Source organism: Gastrolobium bilobum, unplaced genomic scaffold, assembly GCF_033153095.1.
Source record: "Gastrolobium bilobum isolate Gb01-03AN ecotype WA unplaced genomic scaffold, APGP_CSIRO_Gbil_v1 utg28196, whole genome shotgun sequence".
NCBI lineage: Eukaryota > Viridiplantae > Streptophyta > Magnoliopsida > Fabales > Fabaceae > Gastrolobium > Gastrolobium bilobum.
Genome location: NW_026897317.1, coordinates 108,094 through 125,871, shown reverse-complemented (window position 1 = coordinate 125,871; position 17,778 = coordinate 108,094). Strand labels below are relative to the sequence as shown.

At 33.1% G+C, this 17,778-nt stretch overlaps 1 protein-coding gene across 4 annotated transcripts; it reads right to left on the bottom strand.

Moving 5' to 3' along the window:
* Window positions 1–428: 428 nt before the first annotated feature.
* Window positions 429–8,585, bottom strand: LOC133305949 (uncharacterized). 4 transcript variants are annotated; one of them, XM_061506215.1, is made up of 7 exons: window positions 8,491–8,571; window positions 6,850–6,958; window positions 5,087–5,108; window positions 4,319–4,722; window positions 3,140–3,186; window positions 2,056–3,028; window positions 429–948 (listed from the first exon to the last, which is right to left on the bottom strand). In XM_061506215.1, the coding sequence occupies exons 4-6, from the start codon at window positions 4,632–4,634 to the stop codon at window positions 2,078–2,080; spliced, it is 1,314 nt and encodes a 437-aa protein (XP_061362199.1). In that variant the 5' UTR covers window positions 4,635–4,722; window positions 5,087–5,108; window positions 6,850–6,958; window positions 8,491–8,571; the 3' UTR covers window positions 429–948; window positions 2,056–2,077. The 4 variants fall into 4 exon arrangements, with proteins under 4 accessions (XP_061362199.1, XP_061362198.1, XP_061362197.1 ...); XM_061506214.1 differs by lacking the exon at window positions 5,087–5,108 and having other exon boundaries at window positions 8,491–8,564; XM_061506213.1 differs by lacking the exons at window positions 5,087–5,108; window positions 6,850–6,958 and having other exon boundaries at window positions 8,491–8,585.
* Between the last annotated feature and the right edge of the window lie 9,193 nt (window positions 8,586–17,778).

The window sequence follows — 17,778 nt, the reverse complement described above, 5'->3', positions numbered from 1 at the left end:
CATTGTTTGAATGCATTGGTGGAAAGAAATAGAATAATAAGATTTATAATGTATTTTAAAAAAATTTATTTTTACTTTAAATATATTAAACTTTAATTATTTTAACCAAAACAAAGACAAATTATCTTACAAATTCTACAGTCTACTACAAAAATAGAAATTCGACTTTGTGAAATAAATCTTACACTTCATTGACAACTAATGTGATTTTATTCCACTCCATTCTAATGTCGACATATGCCTTATTTGTCGCCCATTTAATAGTAGAAAGGATCTATTGATAAAGACTTTCTTTTTCTCATGTCAAATCATGACTCATGGGGACGTATCAATAAAAGTTATGAAAATCAGAAATTGAAACGTGCATGGAACTCTTTATAGTCACAAGCAACATCAGTTTGTGTGTATATTTGATGAACTTTAAAAGGCTTGGCGATTCAACATAAAGTCAGCAAGCAACATAATCTGGTAGCGTACAACCACTGCATGAAAAAGCATATAATTCAATCTGCTACCAGCATCACCGAAAACATAAATCATTCTACCAACAAAAAGCATTGATCTAATACAAGGTTCTTCTGAAACTGTTCTTTAATTAAAAGCAACTAACTTAACCAAGGGCTAATGGAATGTATGCTGTATTACATATCAGAAGAACAATGGACAACAGAACATCATTTGGATATACGAATTATATCCATGAAATAAACAGATCGATCTGTACAAAGCAACAAGACCGTTGGTCTTTAAACACTATCTTTGTCTTCCTATGTTTATCTTATCCTTCTGTATGTTTTCCACTTCTCTTCTTTACAGAGTAATCCCAGCTTCTAATTCTTTCGAAATCACGGATTAGTATATGCAGATGCTCAAAAATCAAATCTTGCTGAATGACATCATGCCATTTCCTCAGTCTTCTTATCTTGTAGAGAAGATCAACAATAAAACCTGCTTTAAAGAAGGGAAAATAAACACGAACTAAGTTCAAAATAACTGCAGAGGATTTTTAGCATGCTATAAGCTCCATTATATCAAACATTTGGACTTTGAAGTTAAATTTCTGTTGCAGACTGGAAACAACTAATGTTTCCAAAACTGAACCAGTCATTGAACTTAACCAGTAAAGGGAGAAGAAGTTTAAGATTTTAAGGTCCAACAAGGTGGAACTGGGGTTCTGTACACACACATATGTAACAAAATATAATATACATGTGTTAAGTGTATAAATAAAATCAGAGAAAAAAAAATATTGAAGCTTATTTCTAACATAATTAAATTGATTTAGCACATAGAAGTGTTAAACTAAAAATATTGTACTCGTGCCTTTCTCTAACATATGCCAGTCCCACATTAAATAACTAAAAAGAAAGAAGAGAAGTTTCTCATCTTGTGCTAATCCCAGATTGAATAAGTAAAGGGGGAAGGGGTAACGCCTCTCAATATCAATTTGAGCCAAACCATTCTTGCATTACGAATTCCTTTTTTCTCTCATTGGTCAAATTAAAAGGAGAAAGTGTGAGTGTTAGTTAAAAATTAGGAACCAAACAATTTAGTCTTGTAAAAATATTTTAACTAATCTTATGAAAAGAAAAGTTGAGCAGTTCAACCATTTGACCAGTTCATAAGGTTTGGGTTCACCACTGATTTACTAATATTCTGGCTGGTTTTTGATTATGCAGTTTTTTGCTGTTGACCGGGAACGGTTCCTGATTTTCCTGGTCTGAATGGCTGGCCTGCTCGGGGTTTGAAAACTGATACAAACCTTGCGAGAGCCTCATCCCAAAAGCTAGCTTATAAGGTAAGAGAGCTCAGAGTTCATATAAACCCCACACCAGAATCTTATGTTTCCGATAGGGACTCCAAGTCCCATATCTTGCAATAGGACCTTGCAATTGGATCGTAACAAAAACATAGGAAATAAACAGCTAACTACAATAGGGAAAAGTATAAAATTCTTATTTATTTATTTTTCAACTTAATGTAATGAACAAGACAACTTTAAAGATGCTATTGATAAACTAGTGAAAGCAACACAATGAATATAATGCAACTCACCTCTCAACAACCAAGAAACAGCTTATTCCTTGCTAGATTTTGCCCAAAAGAAGCCTTTCTTTAGTGTTGGTTGATTATCTAACATGCATTTGGAACCCTTTGACCCAAATGAGAAGTGTCTCCTGAGAAAAGGTTTCCCAGTAAAGCTTCTCCCACTAGAACTAGAGCCCATTCTAGGACCTTTACCTTGACGCTCAGTATCTTCAAAGTGATCAAACACAATAAAATCATCATCAACATCACTGTCCACAATTTGGTTCCTTGATTTCTTATTTCTAGCCTTCATATCCATTCCAGCTTTCAGAGCTTTTTCAGACAACTTAAGAGTTTGTTTCTCCCCAAAAGTGCAAACTGGGCAAGCTGGATCATACTTGTCGATTTCAGGTGTCATAAACTCCAAACATTCAGCATGATAGACATGTCCACAAATAAGAACAGAAACTACAGCAAGGTCATTACTTGCAATTATCTTTTGGGTGCTCCAACAAGACTTCTCAGTTAAAAGTTTTGAGCAAATACCACATGTTTGCCAATCAACTGGAGAAGTTGAAAACCGACCACCAGATCTAACCAACCTGTCACAATTAAAACCAAATGACTCACTATCAAACGACCATCTTTCTTTGTGGGAAGTGCCCATCAGCTCAGAAAAGCCAGGCCTAGACCAGCCATCTGAAGATCCACCAAGAGAGTGCATATCAAACTCCTTGCTCCCTGAATGAAACACTGGCTTTTCTTCAGAGAGATAAAAGTTGCTAGGTGTCTTAAATCCTGGGATTCGGCTATCAGAAACTTGCTGTAATAGTTGGTGACCTGGGGAATGGCAGGGCCATCTTAGTGGTGTTGAGCTGGATGGAGATAGGTGACTCTGGGATGGCAGAGGAGATGCTGACAATGAAGCAGAGGGCAATAAGCACAAAGGTTTTGTGGGTGATGGACATGATACTGTTGATGATTCTGCCAACTCCTTCACCTACAGAGTGATTCATAAGTAGAAAGTGTGTTAAAGAAATCAGATATAGACCACAAGTAGTCTAACAAAAACATAAATTAATAACAGATTCCTTCATTATAGGAACTTCACCTGTTCCATGCTCACATCCATGGAGACATTCTGAGAAATAGATTGATCTGAAATGAACATGAACAAGCATGTCAGATCTATAAATAAACCCATTGAGCGAATAATAATTTACCACATCAATTAAAACAGGGTCACTCTACAGATTTTAATAGCAGGACCGTTGCCTTGCATTGGTGCATATGGATCATCAAGAAAGGATGCAGAAGCAAGCCAAATGAAGCCACCTTAACTATACACAGTTAATGCTTAGCCTTCGGGGAGAGGTACACAGAACTACGAGAAGAAGAAAAAAACAATATACAACTTTTTTTGAAGTACGAACCCTCATCCTAGATTGTTACTGTTTATAAGGGAAGTTTTCATGATCGTGGCATACAAGATTTTCCATTCGGTTTTGATATCCATGCAGTGGACTACGATGAGCCAAAGAGAGAAACTTATCCATTCATGCACATTCAACACTGTCACATATATCAGATTATCAAATATCAACAGTCAATCAAACGGATTCAAAAATCTATTCAAACAAAGAGTGAAGCCTTTTGATGCCACTTGAAACAGACTTTCACCAAACATTTTCTTGAATTCCATACTCAAGATAACAAGCACTCAGGGGCTCAGGGTCCCTTTTGCTTAGTACACTGCAAAGGCTAACCAATAAAGGGTGATGTAAGCACAGATACTTTATGACAGTACTTCAATATTTTAGTAACTCCAAGAGAAAAATGGTATCCCATGGTAAGCACTAAATAAGCCTGTTTCCTTCAAATTAAACTAATAAGTTATGGATTAAAATCACTGAGTTCATCCATCAAATTCAGTATAATTTAGGGATTTTTCAAAGAAAAACATGCTTTTTTATATTAAAAAAATATGTATAAATTTTTTAATTAGATAAGATTTAAAAAAAAAAAAAAAAAACTAAAGCAATAAAAAAAGCACTATCATAAAATAACTTTTTTAAAAGCTTATCCAAATGGCCCCTTAAAGGAAAAAGGGTTTATTTGCTTCTGTTTTGGCACAAATATTCAGATCGAATCAAGAGCTTATCATGCAGCAAGGACATTCATCAGCGCCATCATGATTACAAGTTTAATGACTAATGAAAACTCCAATTCTAAGAATCCAACCCAAGTAGGTGAATGGTTAAAACCAGGGAGTTGATTCAATGAAAATTACCAGAAGACGAAGTTATCTCATGTTGAGCAGTCTGTTCAGAGATTGGGTAATTTTGCCATGTATTCCTTTGATAATTCTGCAAGGGGCTTCCATCCTCCGATACATATGATGATTCATTTTTATTCTCCAGTTCATGGTTCCTGCTAATACTATCAGAAAACCAATTTATAGAAGTATCTTCACCAGCTACACGCCCTCGATGATCCCACCGGAAGCTCCATGTCGGAGAACACCGAATGTTCCGATGCAAGATTTCACCGGTTGATCCACCTTGTATAGTTTTATCTCTGGTTGCAACACAACAAGCAGCACCCATTCTGAATCAGACAACAATATTTAGCTTCTTATATTAACACAACCGCCAGTAGCACCCCACCCATTCACTAGTGAACACAGCTCTCTCCCTGGAACAGTGATGAAAAAGATAACACCATCAATTGCAAAGATCCATAATGTGACAGTCAAATGCATAATTGCTGAAGTTAAAAATAATTCAAAATTAAAATTCCCCATCAAATAGAAAAAACTGACTGGAAAATAAACATGAAAAACAAGCTCAGTAACAAAAGGGTATGGAAAAAGGTAGGAGGACAATCAACTAAGAGATAATAGTAAATAGTTCATCTAAATGAATCCACATAATTTTGGGTTCCAAAAAGGTTAGTGTTCAGTTTACAAGGGTGAGAACTCCGGGAAAAACTTTATCTTGAAAACTTGTACAAGAAACACATCCCAAAATTTTCACCCAAGTTTCAAGTGAATACTAACCTGACCCTAGTTCAGAAAGCAACTGCAAAAGCGAAAAAAATCAATAGAACATTAGCAGTGAAATGAACACCATACAAAAGAGTTCAGTATAGTATTTATGTAACAATACACAAAACATATATATATATTCTACTCTCATCTTGGGTATTGGTGTTACCAACCTCAAATCCCCAGAAAAACAAAACACTGGCAAGAACACAAAAGAGCATGAACCAAAATAATATATATATACGTGTATCAAAATAAAATAAAATAATATATATATATATATATATTATATATATACACACTCAGGAATCTTCCGTATACAGACACAGAAAATACGAGGAAACGTTACAAGATGGAAGCATATTTTGACTATTTTCTATTTTTATACTATTTTTATTTTGAAAATTTATGAAATTCATTCAATTACAATAACTCGGTTACAGTTACAATTCTAGTACAAAAATAATAAATTTATTAAGAGAAATAAATAGCTATAAATTTTACTCAACATTAACGTATCATTGATAGCTTTTGACTATGACCAACTCAAAGACTATCAATGACAATGCATCTTTTATCATGGATACCAACGCATAAAATGCGGTTATACAAAGAGAGTAAGACATCTTTTATCTTAATGTATTGAAGGTCTTATTATTTTATAAGGCTAAACCATAAAACTAATATAAATTTTGCAAAATTCATTCAATTACAATAACTCGGTTACACTTACAACTCTAGTAACAAAATAATAAATTTATTAAGAGAAGAAAATAGCTATAAATTTTACTCAACATTAACGCATCATCGATAGCTTTTGACTATGACTAATTCAAAGACTATCAATGACAATGCATCTTTTATTATGGATACCAACGCATAAAATGCGGTTACACAAAGAGAGTAAGACATCTTTTATCTTAATATATTGAAGGTCTTATTATTTTATAAGGCTAAACCATGAAACTAATATGAATTTTGCAAAATTCATTCAATTACAATAACTCGGTTACACTTACAATTCTAGTAACAAAATAATAAATTTACTAAGAGAAGAAAATAGCTATAAATTTTACTCAAACGTATCTTTGACTAAGTAAAAGACTATCAATGGCAATCCATCTTTTATCATGGATACCAACACATAAAATGCGGTCACACAAAGAGAGCAAGCTAATTCAAAGACTATCAATGACATGGCATCTTTTATCATGGATACCGACACATAAAATGAGGTCGAACAAAGAGAGTAGGACATATCTTATCTTAATATATTGAAGGTCTTATTATTCTATAAGGCTAAACCATAAAACCAATATAATTTTCACAAAATTCATTCAATTACAATAACTCAGTTTACACTTACAATTCTAGAAACAAAATAATAAATTGATTAAGAGAAGAAAATAGCTATAAATTTTACTCAACATTAACGTATCTTTGACTAATTCAAAGACTATCAATGACAATGCACCTATTATTATGGATACGACTCACAAAATGCGGTCATACAAAGAGAGTAGGACATATTTTATCTTAATATGTTGAAGGTCTTATTATTCTGTACGGCTAAACAATAAAACTAATAAAAAACACCATGACTTTTATGTCAATGTTTTTTTATTACTTATTAGAATCCTATCCTGAAGGCAAGCCTTAGAGCTATAGTAAGATTGTTCCTTTGTGATCAAAAGATCACTAGTTTGAGGTTTGAGCCTAGGAAACTGTCTCTTTGCAAAAATAAAAAGGTAAATTTGTGTAAAATTGATTCTCACCTCTACCCTTGCAAAGCCGGGGAGCCTTATGCCATGGGATTTTCCTTTTTTCCCTTTATTAGCATCCTACCCCATTGTCTTTCTCTATTTCATTTTCCCGTCCATAAGACTTATAAAGAAAAACAAAAACAGAAAAGAATCAAACTACTAACTTCACAAGGCATAAATTCACTGTTAAGTAGATTATTCAAAACATAAAATTGAAAACATGAATAAGATGCTAGCAAGAGCGAAGGCATCCTTTTTTACATTCGCTATCATCTTATCACCTGTGCATTCAAGAGTTGAATGCTGATCAATTAAATATATATGTGTGAGTGTGTGTATTAGCTTTTACTTATTGGAACTTGACAGAGATGTGTACAGTGGAATAATTGGAAACATGTTTTTCCCTTGGAAGCAATATGAGTGAGAGAATAGAGATAGCATAAAACTAACAAAGGATGGAATATAAAGGGTAATCAATTTTTATGCTATCTAAACATGCAAGCATGTAGTGATTTTTCATTCATTTTGAACTCTTCCACCAGATTCGTCTCCACTGACACACCTAAACTAAATATTTAATTTATTATTTTATTTTTGGTGTATAGGATTGTTAAGACGAAATGTCAAGATGCAAAGGTTTAAGCAAAATGACTTTGGATGAGGTTTGGTCTTGGAATTAAACCGTTCCTAAAGAGATTTTATGTGGCTTGATCTAATGCTCTTGGACGTCTGAGTAAGATTGTCAGGACAGGCAAAATTGAAAATTCATAGAGTCAATATGTTTATCCACATAAATTATGCAGGTTAAGTTTGAAATTTATTGACACATTCAAATTTATTTGCATTTCTGACCCCACTTATTAAGCCTACAGGTTAAACTGAGCTGAATTGAAAATTAAAATACCCCACCAAATAGGAAAAAAAAATTAATGGAAGATAAAGATTAAAAACAAGCTTAGTAACAAAAGGTTATGCAAAAGAAGTGTGAGGACAATCAATTGCAGAAACAAGAGTAAACAGTTCATCTAAATCTACATAATTTGGTTTTCAAAAATGTTAGTTTTCAGTTCACAAGGGCGAGAATTCAGGGGAAAACTTCATCACGAAAATTCGTACAAGAAAGTGAGAAACTCATCCCAAAATTTTCACCCAAATTTCAAGGAGATACTAAACTGACCATAATTATAAAACCAAGTAGAACATTAGCAGTGAAATGAACACCATACAGAAGAGTTCAGCATAGTGTCTATGTAACAACACACTTCAATAAAACATTCTACTCTATCTTGGGTTTTAGTGTTACCAACCTCAAATCACCAGAAAAATAAAAATAATTATTTAAAAAAATAAAAATAAAAAGGGGTTTCGGATATGATCCAATAAGGGAAATCCAACACCACAAATATAGAAAAAAAATAAAAAATAAAAATCAGCACTCACACACACACACACACTTAAAAAAGTCAGAACGATCCGAAATCAATGATGAAAAACCGGAAAACACAGGCAAAACCATCTAATTCACATAACACTAATAACAAATAATGCATTATTTAAAATGAAAAAAATTAAGAAAAAATAATAATTAAAATAATATGAATGTTCCGTATACAGACACAGAATATAAGGGAACGTTACATGATGAAAGCGTACCTTTCACGAAAACAAGGGTGCAGAGAGCGCCTTTTACTTGAAAATAAAATTTGAGAGAGAGAGAGAGAGAGAGAGTTGCAGAGAGAAGAGAAAGAGAAGGAAAAGAAATGAGAAAAGAAGAGAAGACAAGAGAAGCAGAGAAGTGGAGCAGCGCCGTTAACTTTGACGCCGTTAATGTACATAAGAAAAAAAACGTGGGAAAGTTACGCCGTTAGTAGATGCTTGGTTTTCTGGATATTTTATTTTATTTTCCATAAAGTGATTTTTTCTCGGGAGGTTATATTTATTATTTCTTATTATTAAATTTTAACTGTTGATTCTTGTCAATTTAATAGTTATAATTTATTGAAAATTAATAATTAATTAATAAGTATGAGATAATAAATTATAATCGTTAGATTAACAAAAATAAACGATTAAGATTTGATAATAAAAGACAGTAAGAAAAAATATAGTAAGTATAACATCTCCCACACAGTATTGAGGAAAAGTATTATCTTTTATTTTTAATTAATTAAAAGAGTGATAGATAAATGAAGTGCGAGAGAAAGTTTTTTTTTTTTACTCTAACATAACTAAGCAAGAAATTTTATATCATAGAAATCACAATATTTCTGCTTTACTAAAAGACACCAAGTAGATAAATTACTTTTTTTTTCTCGTGGGAAATAGTTATGATGGTTTTTTAATTTAAAATATTTTTTTAAAATTACATATTGTAAATAATAAAATAATTAATGATATAGATTTAGTTTGAATGAATTTATCAAATTGTTATTGGAAATTCAAGTATAAGTGATAATGGGTTAAGGATAATACATATAAATGAAAATTTCTCTCTATAAATTTTTTTTATTGCCATGAATTTTCAACATGCTTTCCTTTTAATATGTGCATAGAATCTGTTAAATGAAATACAAGTTGTTAAAGGAATAAATACTCTATTATTAGCAAGGTGTGGAAAGTGAAAGTTTACTAAAAAGCATTCGACAGTTTCCTCAGAATAAAGTGACAAAGCAAAACGTAGAAGTGTATTGAAATATTTTAACTCAAAATTAAGTAAAAAACTATAAATTTCATAATTTAATAATTAATATAATCATAAATTATGCAAATAACACGTCTTCGAATTTATTTGGTCTTTTCTAGTTGGGGTAAAGACAACGAGACAACAAGCTGATTAAATTTGTGTGATATCAAAATCGAGTTGTTGTCCAAAATAAGTTACCAAAAAACATATAATAAACATTAATAAAAATCATAATATATGCTACTTATTTACAGTTAGATGTAAAAGCATGACTTCTGAAAACTCATTTTTATTGATTTGAAACATTTGAAAACAACCGTGATTATTACTAAACTTAAAGATGTGTAATTGCATTGTATCCTACATTATATACTTAACTTTTTATTTTTTCCAAGAATCTTAAACAATATTAAACATCTTTCGAAAGTAAAGCATTTCGAGATCAAATCTCAATAGCTTTATCTGTAATATAACTTTTATCTTCGCTTCCACATGCAGTTAATAATAAACCTTATTTATGAAAATAAAATAAAATAAAATAAATCTATACCATAATGAAATAAGGGAGTTACTAATCTCATGTTGCTTGAGATAGTTCTTTCACGTGTGTGAGATAAATATGTGGAGTCCACACTTTAAAACAAAAAAAAAAAAATAGAAAAAGCTAGCACAAAATTCAATAAATATATAAAATGAGATAATTATTTCCAACGAAATGAGAAAAATATTTGCTATAAAATAATAGAATAGAAAATCTGTAAATGCTAACACAGCATAAAAATCACTTTTTCTTCACATTCTTTTTCTGTTTGTCAGGTTCTGTGCGTGTAATTTAGATGAGAAATAGTGACAATAGTAGTTAACAAGAGATGTTGGTAGGGGTTGGACAGCGCATGGACTGTAACATATGAGACATTTAAGTTGTGCACGCAAATGAAAAAGAAAAACTACGTGTAAACAAAACTGTGGGTTTTGCTGCTGTATTGTTGTGGTTCAACATCTGCATCTCAGTCAAACACTAGAACACATACGATGCTGGGAAAGGAAAGCAACAGAGAAAAAGTACTCTGCCATTTCCGATTATCTCAAAGATCAAAAGGGAAAAGTATTTCTGATCTAGAACTATCCTATCCGGGAAATAAAGTACAATTCATGAGTGGCACAAGAGTTCTAGCCGCCTAAACTTAAAAATTAAAGAAACGTGTTTGACGGATCTAAAAAATTTTATTTATATTTGTACATTTAATAGTTGGGTTCAGCTCCCAAACAAAAAAATTTAAAAAGATTTTTAAATGCATTAAAAAATAAAAGAATATAAATAAGAAGAGGAAAAAAAACTATTCACATATATCAAGCTTTATTATTTCATGCATATCTCATTCTTGGGTAAATACCCTTTTGGGCAATGTTATTAAAACCGGCCCGGTCATTAACCCGGTCAAGGTATTGGGTCATTGGCTCACTGGTTCAACCGCATGACCCGGTAATTATACGTAATTTTATAATTTATATTAAAAAATTATAAACATACTCAAATATCTAAAAACAATAATAAAAATTTCAAATATTTTAATATAAAAATAATAAATCACATATTATTATCCAATAAAAGATCAAACAAAAATATAATGATCGTGATCTAGGGCTTTAGGTTCAGAAAACGACATCTCTAATTATAAATTAATTCAAAATTTTCTGCATAGTACATAATTGAGATAATATTAGTATTGTAGGTACATAACTTATGTAAGTCAATAAGCAAAAAAATATTCAAATATGTCCATTATGATTTTTTTTGAAAAATAAAAAATTTTGGATTTTTTTTTGGGACCGGGCCGGGTCACCGTTTAACCGACCGGGTCACCGGTTTTTATGAAAACCGGCCGAGTCACACCGGGTCGCACCGGTTCTGATGCATGGCCGGTCCGTTGCTTCAACCGGACCGGTTATATGACCGGTTTACCGGTTTCCGGATCGACCCGGCCGGGTCGGTCCGGTTTTAATAACACTGCTTTAGGGTCCTCAATAAAAAACATGGATCTCATTTTAATCCCTTAGAAAAAAAAGTCGATTTATGGTCTCTCTAAAATTCAAGTTCTTTGAAATATTGATATCTCAGAAATTCAAAGAAGAGCCATATTAGTCCCTAAAAAAAAGACTAATGTAGATAACTTTTTTCTATATACTTTTTTTCTACATTTAAAATTGATTCCGTATTTTTTGTTGAGAAACCCAAAGGATATTTACTCCTCATTTTTTGTAAATGTTATTTCAAGCTACAGTAAAGTATCTTTTCGATCCTCAACAAATAACACGAGACCCAATTTAATCTCTTAGAAAAAAAGAAGTCGACTTGTGGCCCTCTAAAATACAAAATAGACGCATGTTAGTCCTTTCGAGGAGCTAACGTGGATCTTCTTTACCAAATGGTGGTAGCTCAGTTGGCGCATGGGAGCTAAGCAGGTGGGGGTGAGAGCATGTGTTCGAATCTCCCCAGTACCACCTTTTGGGAGGGGTTTAAAGTCTTAATCCTGGACCCGCCCCGAATCGGATTAGTTGCGAAGCAATGAACCGATTGGAATATTTCCAAAAAAAAAAACGGGGATCTTCTTTGAATTTCAAAGGGGTCACGATTTCAACTAACTGTGTCTATTTTGAATTTCAGATGAACCACAAGTCGACTTTTTTTTCTAAGGGATTAAAATGTGCCCCTCAATTTTTGTTGAGGATCCAATAGGTACTTTACTCTTCAAGCTATTTCAAACAAAAAAAAAATTATGTTTGCACTTGCACGCATAGGCAACCATGTAAGTCCGCCCGTGTTTGCAGTGTTTTTGAAAAGATAGTGGGTGTAATCACTGAGAGATTTGAATTTGTGTCACGAAGATATTGTAATTAATCTTATAAGGAGAGTACAATAAAGAGATATGAACAAACTCATAGAATGTTAGAAATAGATGCTTGTATGCAAAAAATCCAAGCCCAACGTATGTTGTCTCCTTAAGACAATTTGTCTTCTCGGGTTGGCAAAAATGAGCCAACCCGACTCGAGCCAGCTCATGAAAAAACAAGCCAACTCGCGGGTCAAACGAGCCAGCTCGCGGGTTGAGTTTTATATATATATATATATATATATATATATATATATATATAAATAGAAAATATAGTATACAAAAATGGACAAAACTCACACATGTTGTCATCATTTTTCTTCCTTTTCTAAACCTAAGTCCCTAATCTTCTCACATTCTTGCCATTTTTATATTGTTAGGCTATGCTTGCTCTATTTGGTTCAAATATCTTACCCACTTGGTAGCAAATGGTTCTGATTGTTTCTTGATGTTGATACAAATTTGTGAAAAAATTTGAAACTAAAATATTTTGCTTTTATTTCTCATTTTGTAACCCTTTGTTTAAGCTGATTGAAGCCACATAGCTGGTGCACTAATACTACAGGGTCATTTAAATAGGCTGAAAATGAGCCGCGAGCTATTTTTTCAACCCAACCCACGAGCCAACCCGCGAGCCAACCTTAACCCGACTCGGGTCGGGTTGGGTTCGGTTTTCTGGCTCATTTTTTTTCGAGTCAGCCCTAACTCGACTCTTTTTTTCGGGTTGAATGCGGGTTGGGCCGAGCCGGGTTGGCCCATTTTGCCAGCCCTACCTTTACTGGTGCTGAAAGAATGTGGACAATCGTCTCCAAGAAAGAACGTATTGCATCTCCAGAATGTGATGCCACTTCCAATCTGGAGCCCCCTCAAATACAAACAAATGCTTGAGAAATTGCACTCTCTAAGTCCATGGCAATATGTACTAACATTATAGATGCATAGAGTAACTTAGAAAAAATTTGGTTAAGTTTTTTCTGACAGACTACATCTATATATAGATAACGATCGAACACGATGAACCGTCGCCGGCAAACCATTACGACTCACGGCAGCAAATCGGTACAATGAACCATTATGACTTACAAGAGCTAACCGATATTGGTTTGGTTAAATAACCGAATGCGCCATTTCGGTTGAAAAATTCAAAAGTCAACAGACATGACTGATAGGAAATTGCATGGGCTATTTGGACAAAAAATAAAGAAATATTTAATGAAAAATTATTATTTTTTATATCGTATCGTACTGTGCTGAGCCGACAGGATGGACGGCGGCAGCGGCGTGCACACATGTGGTGGACCAAAGCCTATCTACGTCCTACCTCCTCAACAAAAGTGGTGTCCCCAAGGGACAAACTTGAGAGGTGAAGTGGAAGCTTATAAACCCTTCCATTTCTCATCTCTTGTCCAATGTGGGACTTCTACCCACACACCCCTTTCACCTTCCTTCTTTCTCTTCTTCTTCAACCTACTTCTTATTCATAACCCATGGAATTTAGACACAAAATCTAATAATCCTACACATGGATAAGAAGTCAATTCATCGTGACCAAATGCACATGAACATGAATGCAAAGTGTGATTCCTCAACGAGAAACAATTGCATCGAGATAGATAGGGGTCACCATTGAACCTTCTCTAGTGAAACCTATTGGGTGTACTCGGTTAATTGATGGTCATGATGACTTGAACCGTCTACTTTTTGTGTACACCAAGACAATAGGAGTCACACAATTGTTTTCCTAACATTGTAGGTCCTTATTGTTGTGCCCATTCTGGCCCTGGACACCTGCCTGGTTCTGTGAATGTTCTAGAGAATCAACCTTTATAAATTCTCATAAAAGCGGCCCTCACTACACACTCACACAGGTGATTCCTTGTGATGTAACCCAACATACATCATCTGAATACATCATATTAAGAAACCACTAAAAGCCTAAATGCTTACCCTTATATGTACACTATCTTGTCATAGGAATGAGTATACTCCACAGTGTTAATAGTCTATCATCACTTAGTTGTCTCTTTAAACCTAGTTCGTGGGATCTCCGCAATAATCAACAATTGATAGGCCTTAAACACATTCTTTTTGACAAATTCACAACTAATTCTCTAGGAATCCTGTAGTCAACGGATCTACTATATTCTCTTTAGACTTAACATAGTCAATTGTAATGATTCTACTCGAGAGTAGTTGTCTCACGGTATCATGTCTATGACGTATATGTCTAGACTTACCATTATATATAATGTTCTTGGCCCTTCCAATAGCAGCTTGGTTATCACAATGTAAGCATACAGATGGTACCGACTTTGGCCAATTGGGAACATCGTCAATAAAATAACGAAGTCATTCGGCTTCCTCACTAGATTTATCTAAAGCAATAAATTATGCTTCGATAGTTGATCTTGCGATGCAAGTCTACTTGGACAACTTCCAAGACACATCACCCCAACCAAGGGTGAACATATATCCACTTGTAAATCTAGTTTCATTAGAGCTGGTGATACAGTTTGCATCACAATACCCTTCTATAACTGCAAGGTTTCTAGCTACAACTGAATTGTTTGAGATAACTGAGATGAATTATTATTGAAATTAATTTAAATTCCTAGCTACAACTTCAATTATTGAGAACCGAAAGCTTACCTTTATTAGCAACATACGCCCACGGAGTTTGGTGGAACAAACAAGGAATTAATTCTGAGAACCGAAAGCTTACCTTCATCAGCAACATACTCTAATGTACTCTCAGAATCCAAGGACCACAACCATAGGCCCTCACAAAATCACAATATATTTCAAAGATGCAAATGCGATTAACAAATATACTAGTTTACGGCATTCATTTCAATATTATCTTTTACGTAGTCATTCTTTACGAGGGGACACCAACTCAAGGTAGAAGGAACTAAGTCAACTCCCTAAGGTCCCATAACCATAGAATATCACTTACAAGGACAATAGAGTCTATATAAATCATTTCCTTGAAGAACAGTCCAAAGAAACTAACTCTATTTGCGAATACGATCTCAAACCTTGTTTACCATTTGTAAAACTAAAATTGAAAATATTTACCAACAATTCTAATATTTTAATATGTTAAACTATACATCTCAAGCTTTCTAAAGACGTATTATATGTCCTAATTGAAGTTGTATAACTCCAGTTATGTCTTTCGTAAAGTAACTGCTGCAAACTAGAATTTCAAGAGCAAGATTGCGACTTCAAAATCAAACTGAGATCAATGCACTTATCCAATGGATTTTAAATTTTATATAGTTATTTCCCTATGTGTTAATAGGTCCAAACCTCGCTCTATTTGGAGCTTTGTAACTCGAGATATCATGATTTTACTAAACTATGTTGTTGTCACAATTACACTAGTTAATCGATTACCTATGACAACATGCAAAAAAAAATCAATTTTTAAGATTTAATGGACTTCCAATGGTTTCCCAAGCTTTTTTTTATCATCTAAACAATATACCAACACATTCTAAACATAAAACAACTTCAAAACTCAACCTTTAACCTAAATAATGTCATTTATCATAAAAATCTAAAGAAAGTTCATGTCTTTTTTACCAAAAAGTTTCACCCAAGTAGGAGAAGATGATCCAAGCTCCCAACAATGGAAAGACTTCACTTTTACTCCATATACCAGAAACGAAAAATCATTAAAGATGATGTTTTTCTATCTAAAACTCAAGATTCTAGGTTGTTTTCATGGTGAGTTGATGAAAGGCGAGAGATTGATGAGTGTTCTTGCTAGTTCTTGAGAAAATGATAAAAATGACAACTCTCCCCTCAAAGGCAGCAAGCTAAACTGATGAAGATTTTCTCCTCTAAATGCCTAGCTCTAAGGGATTTCCATGGTGGGATATTGTGGGAAGAAGATATGTAAGTATCTTTGGTTTTTTTCTTGAAGGAGATGATGAAAAAACCCTAGAAAAGAGAGAGCATGGTCGACCAAATGGGTCTGGGCTACTGTCCAAGGTTCAAGAAATGTGAGAAACACCATAAATAGGTGAAATGTGGTGTTTTTAGGGTATGTTAACTTAAGCTAAAACATCTAAGTGAGTAAAGACCTTTCTTCCCACAATGCTTAATTCATTTAATCGAACGCATTGACTATTTAACTTATACATTTTTCTTGTCATTTTAACTTCATAAAATTAATGGAATAATAATCCCTAAATAAATATTTAGTTACCGGGTAATTTTTTGTCTATCGCATTTTCACCGCGAAACACGCATTATCCACAATATTTGCTGAAAAGTGATTTAATTTAAGTAATTAGAATTTTCTTCTAATTAAATTATTTAATTATTAAATAATTTTCTAAAATTACCATTTATTTTCTTTAAGTTTTTGGATAATTTGCCTAGTCGCTGTTTTATCCCAAAATGATATTGTTCACAATTTTTCTCAAAAGGTGATTTAATTTCAAACAATTAAATCTCTCATTTAATAATTCTTTTTTAATTATTGTTTAATTTCTAAAATCTCCATTTAACGATGTGGATTCTTACCGCAATCTTCCCACCTCTTGAACACACATCGTCAAGAGTTTATTAATTGACCATTTATGCTTGTGTGTTTTATAAGATACCTTGAAGGATCTATATTAGGGTAGGTAGTGTTCAGAATATAATGCACAAGGAAGGAATCAGACATGTCCACCTCAAGTGTCAATAATTGAGGTGCAATGTTCTTCATATACATGATGTGCTCACACATAAATCTCATAGTAGTGAGCATTAACGAAAAAATTCTCATAATTAGGGTGCTAGCTAGTGCCTTGTCTAAAAACTCGAATTGTTCATCAATTGTGTTCAAAAGTGGCTAGACATTGTGATACTGCTCAACAAAAACCCATGTTCTAACAAAGATTTTAGTCTCAATAAATTAACATAACTTAGAGACAATTAGATTGCTCATACTTTTTCACATAAATCAACCTCATCTGAAGTAATGGTTTCAATGATAAGTCGTGGTTCATCTTTCCTAATAGCATATATAGTCAATATCCATCCACCCTAAATGCAGAAGAATTCTTTCTTTCTTGATCTTATAGTTATAACCTGTTGATTTGGGAATATTTCTTTCTTTCTTGATCTTATAGTTATAACCTGTTGATTTGGGAATATCACATTTCATTTGAGAGAAATTCGTAGGTTATATGACTGCAAAATATTAGACATATGTTTCATAATTAATTTTTGAATGCAACAAACCATGTATCATGTTTTACCAATTTAAATCATGCTCAAAATTTATGAATCTACTAAAACAAAACTTGCCTATGGGTTCTAATTCAAATAGATTCAATTTTACTTTATGATGAAACCAACAAATTATGT

Excerpts from the sequence above, each read along its gene's own strand:
- LOC133305949 (XM_061506213.1), bottom strand. The coding sequence starts at position 4,634 with ATGGGTGCTGCTTGTTGTGTTGCAACCAGAGATAAAACTATACAAGGT. Across the intron at positions 3,187-4,318 it reads TGAGATAACTTCGTCTTCTG|ATCAATCTATTTCTCAGAAT; the intron begins GTAATTTTCATT and ends TGTTCATTTCAG. Across the intron at positions 3,029-3,139 it reads TGGATGTGAGCATGGAACAG|GTGAAGGAGTTGGCAGAATC; the intron begins GTGAAGTTCCTA and ends ATCACTCTGTAG.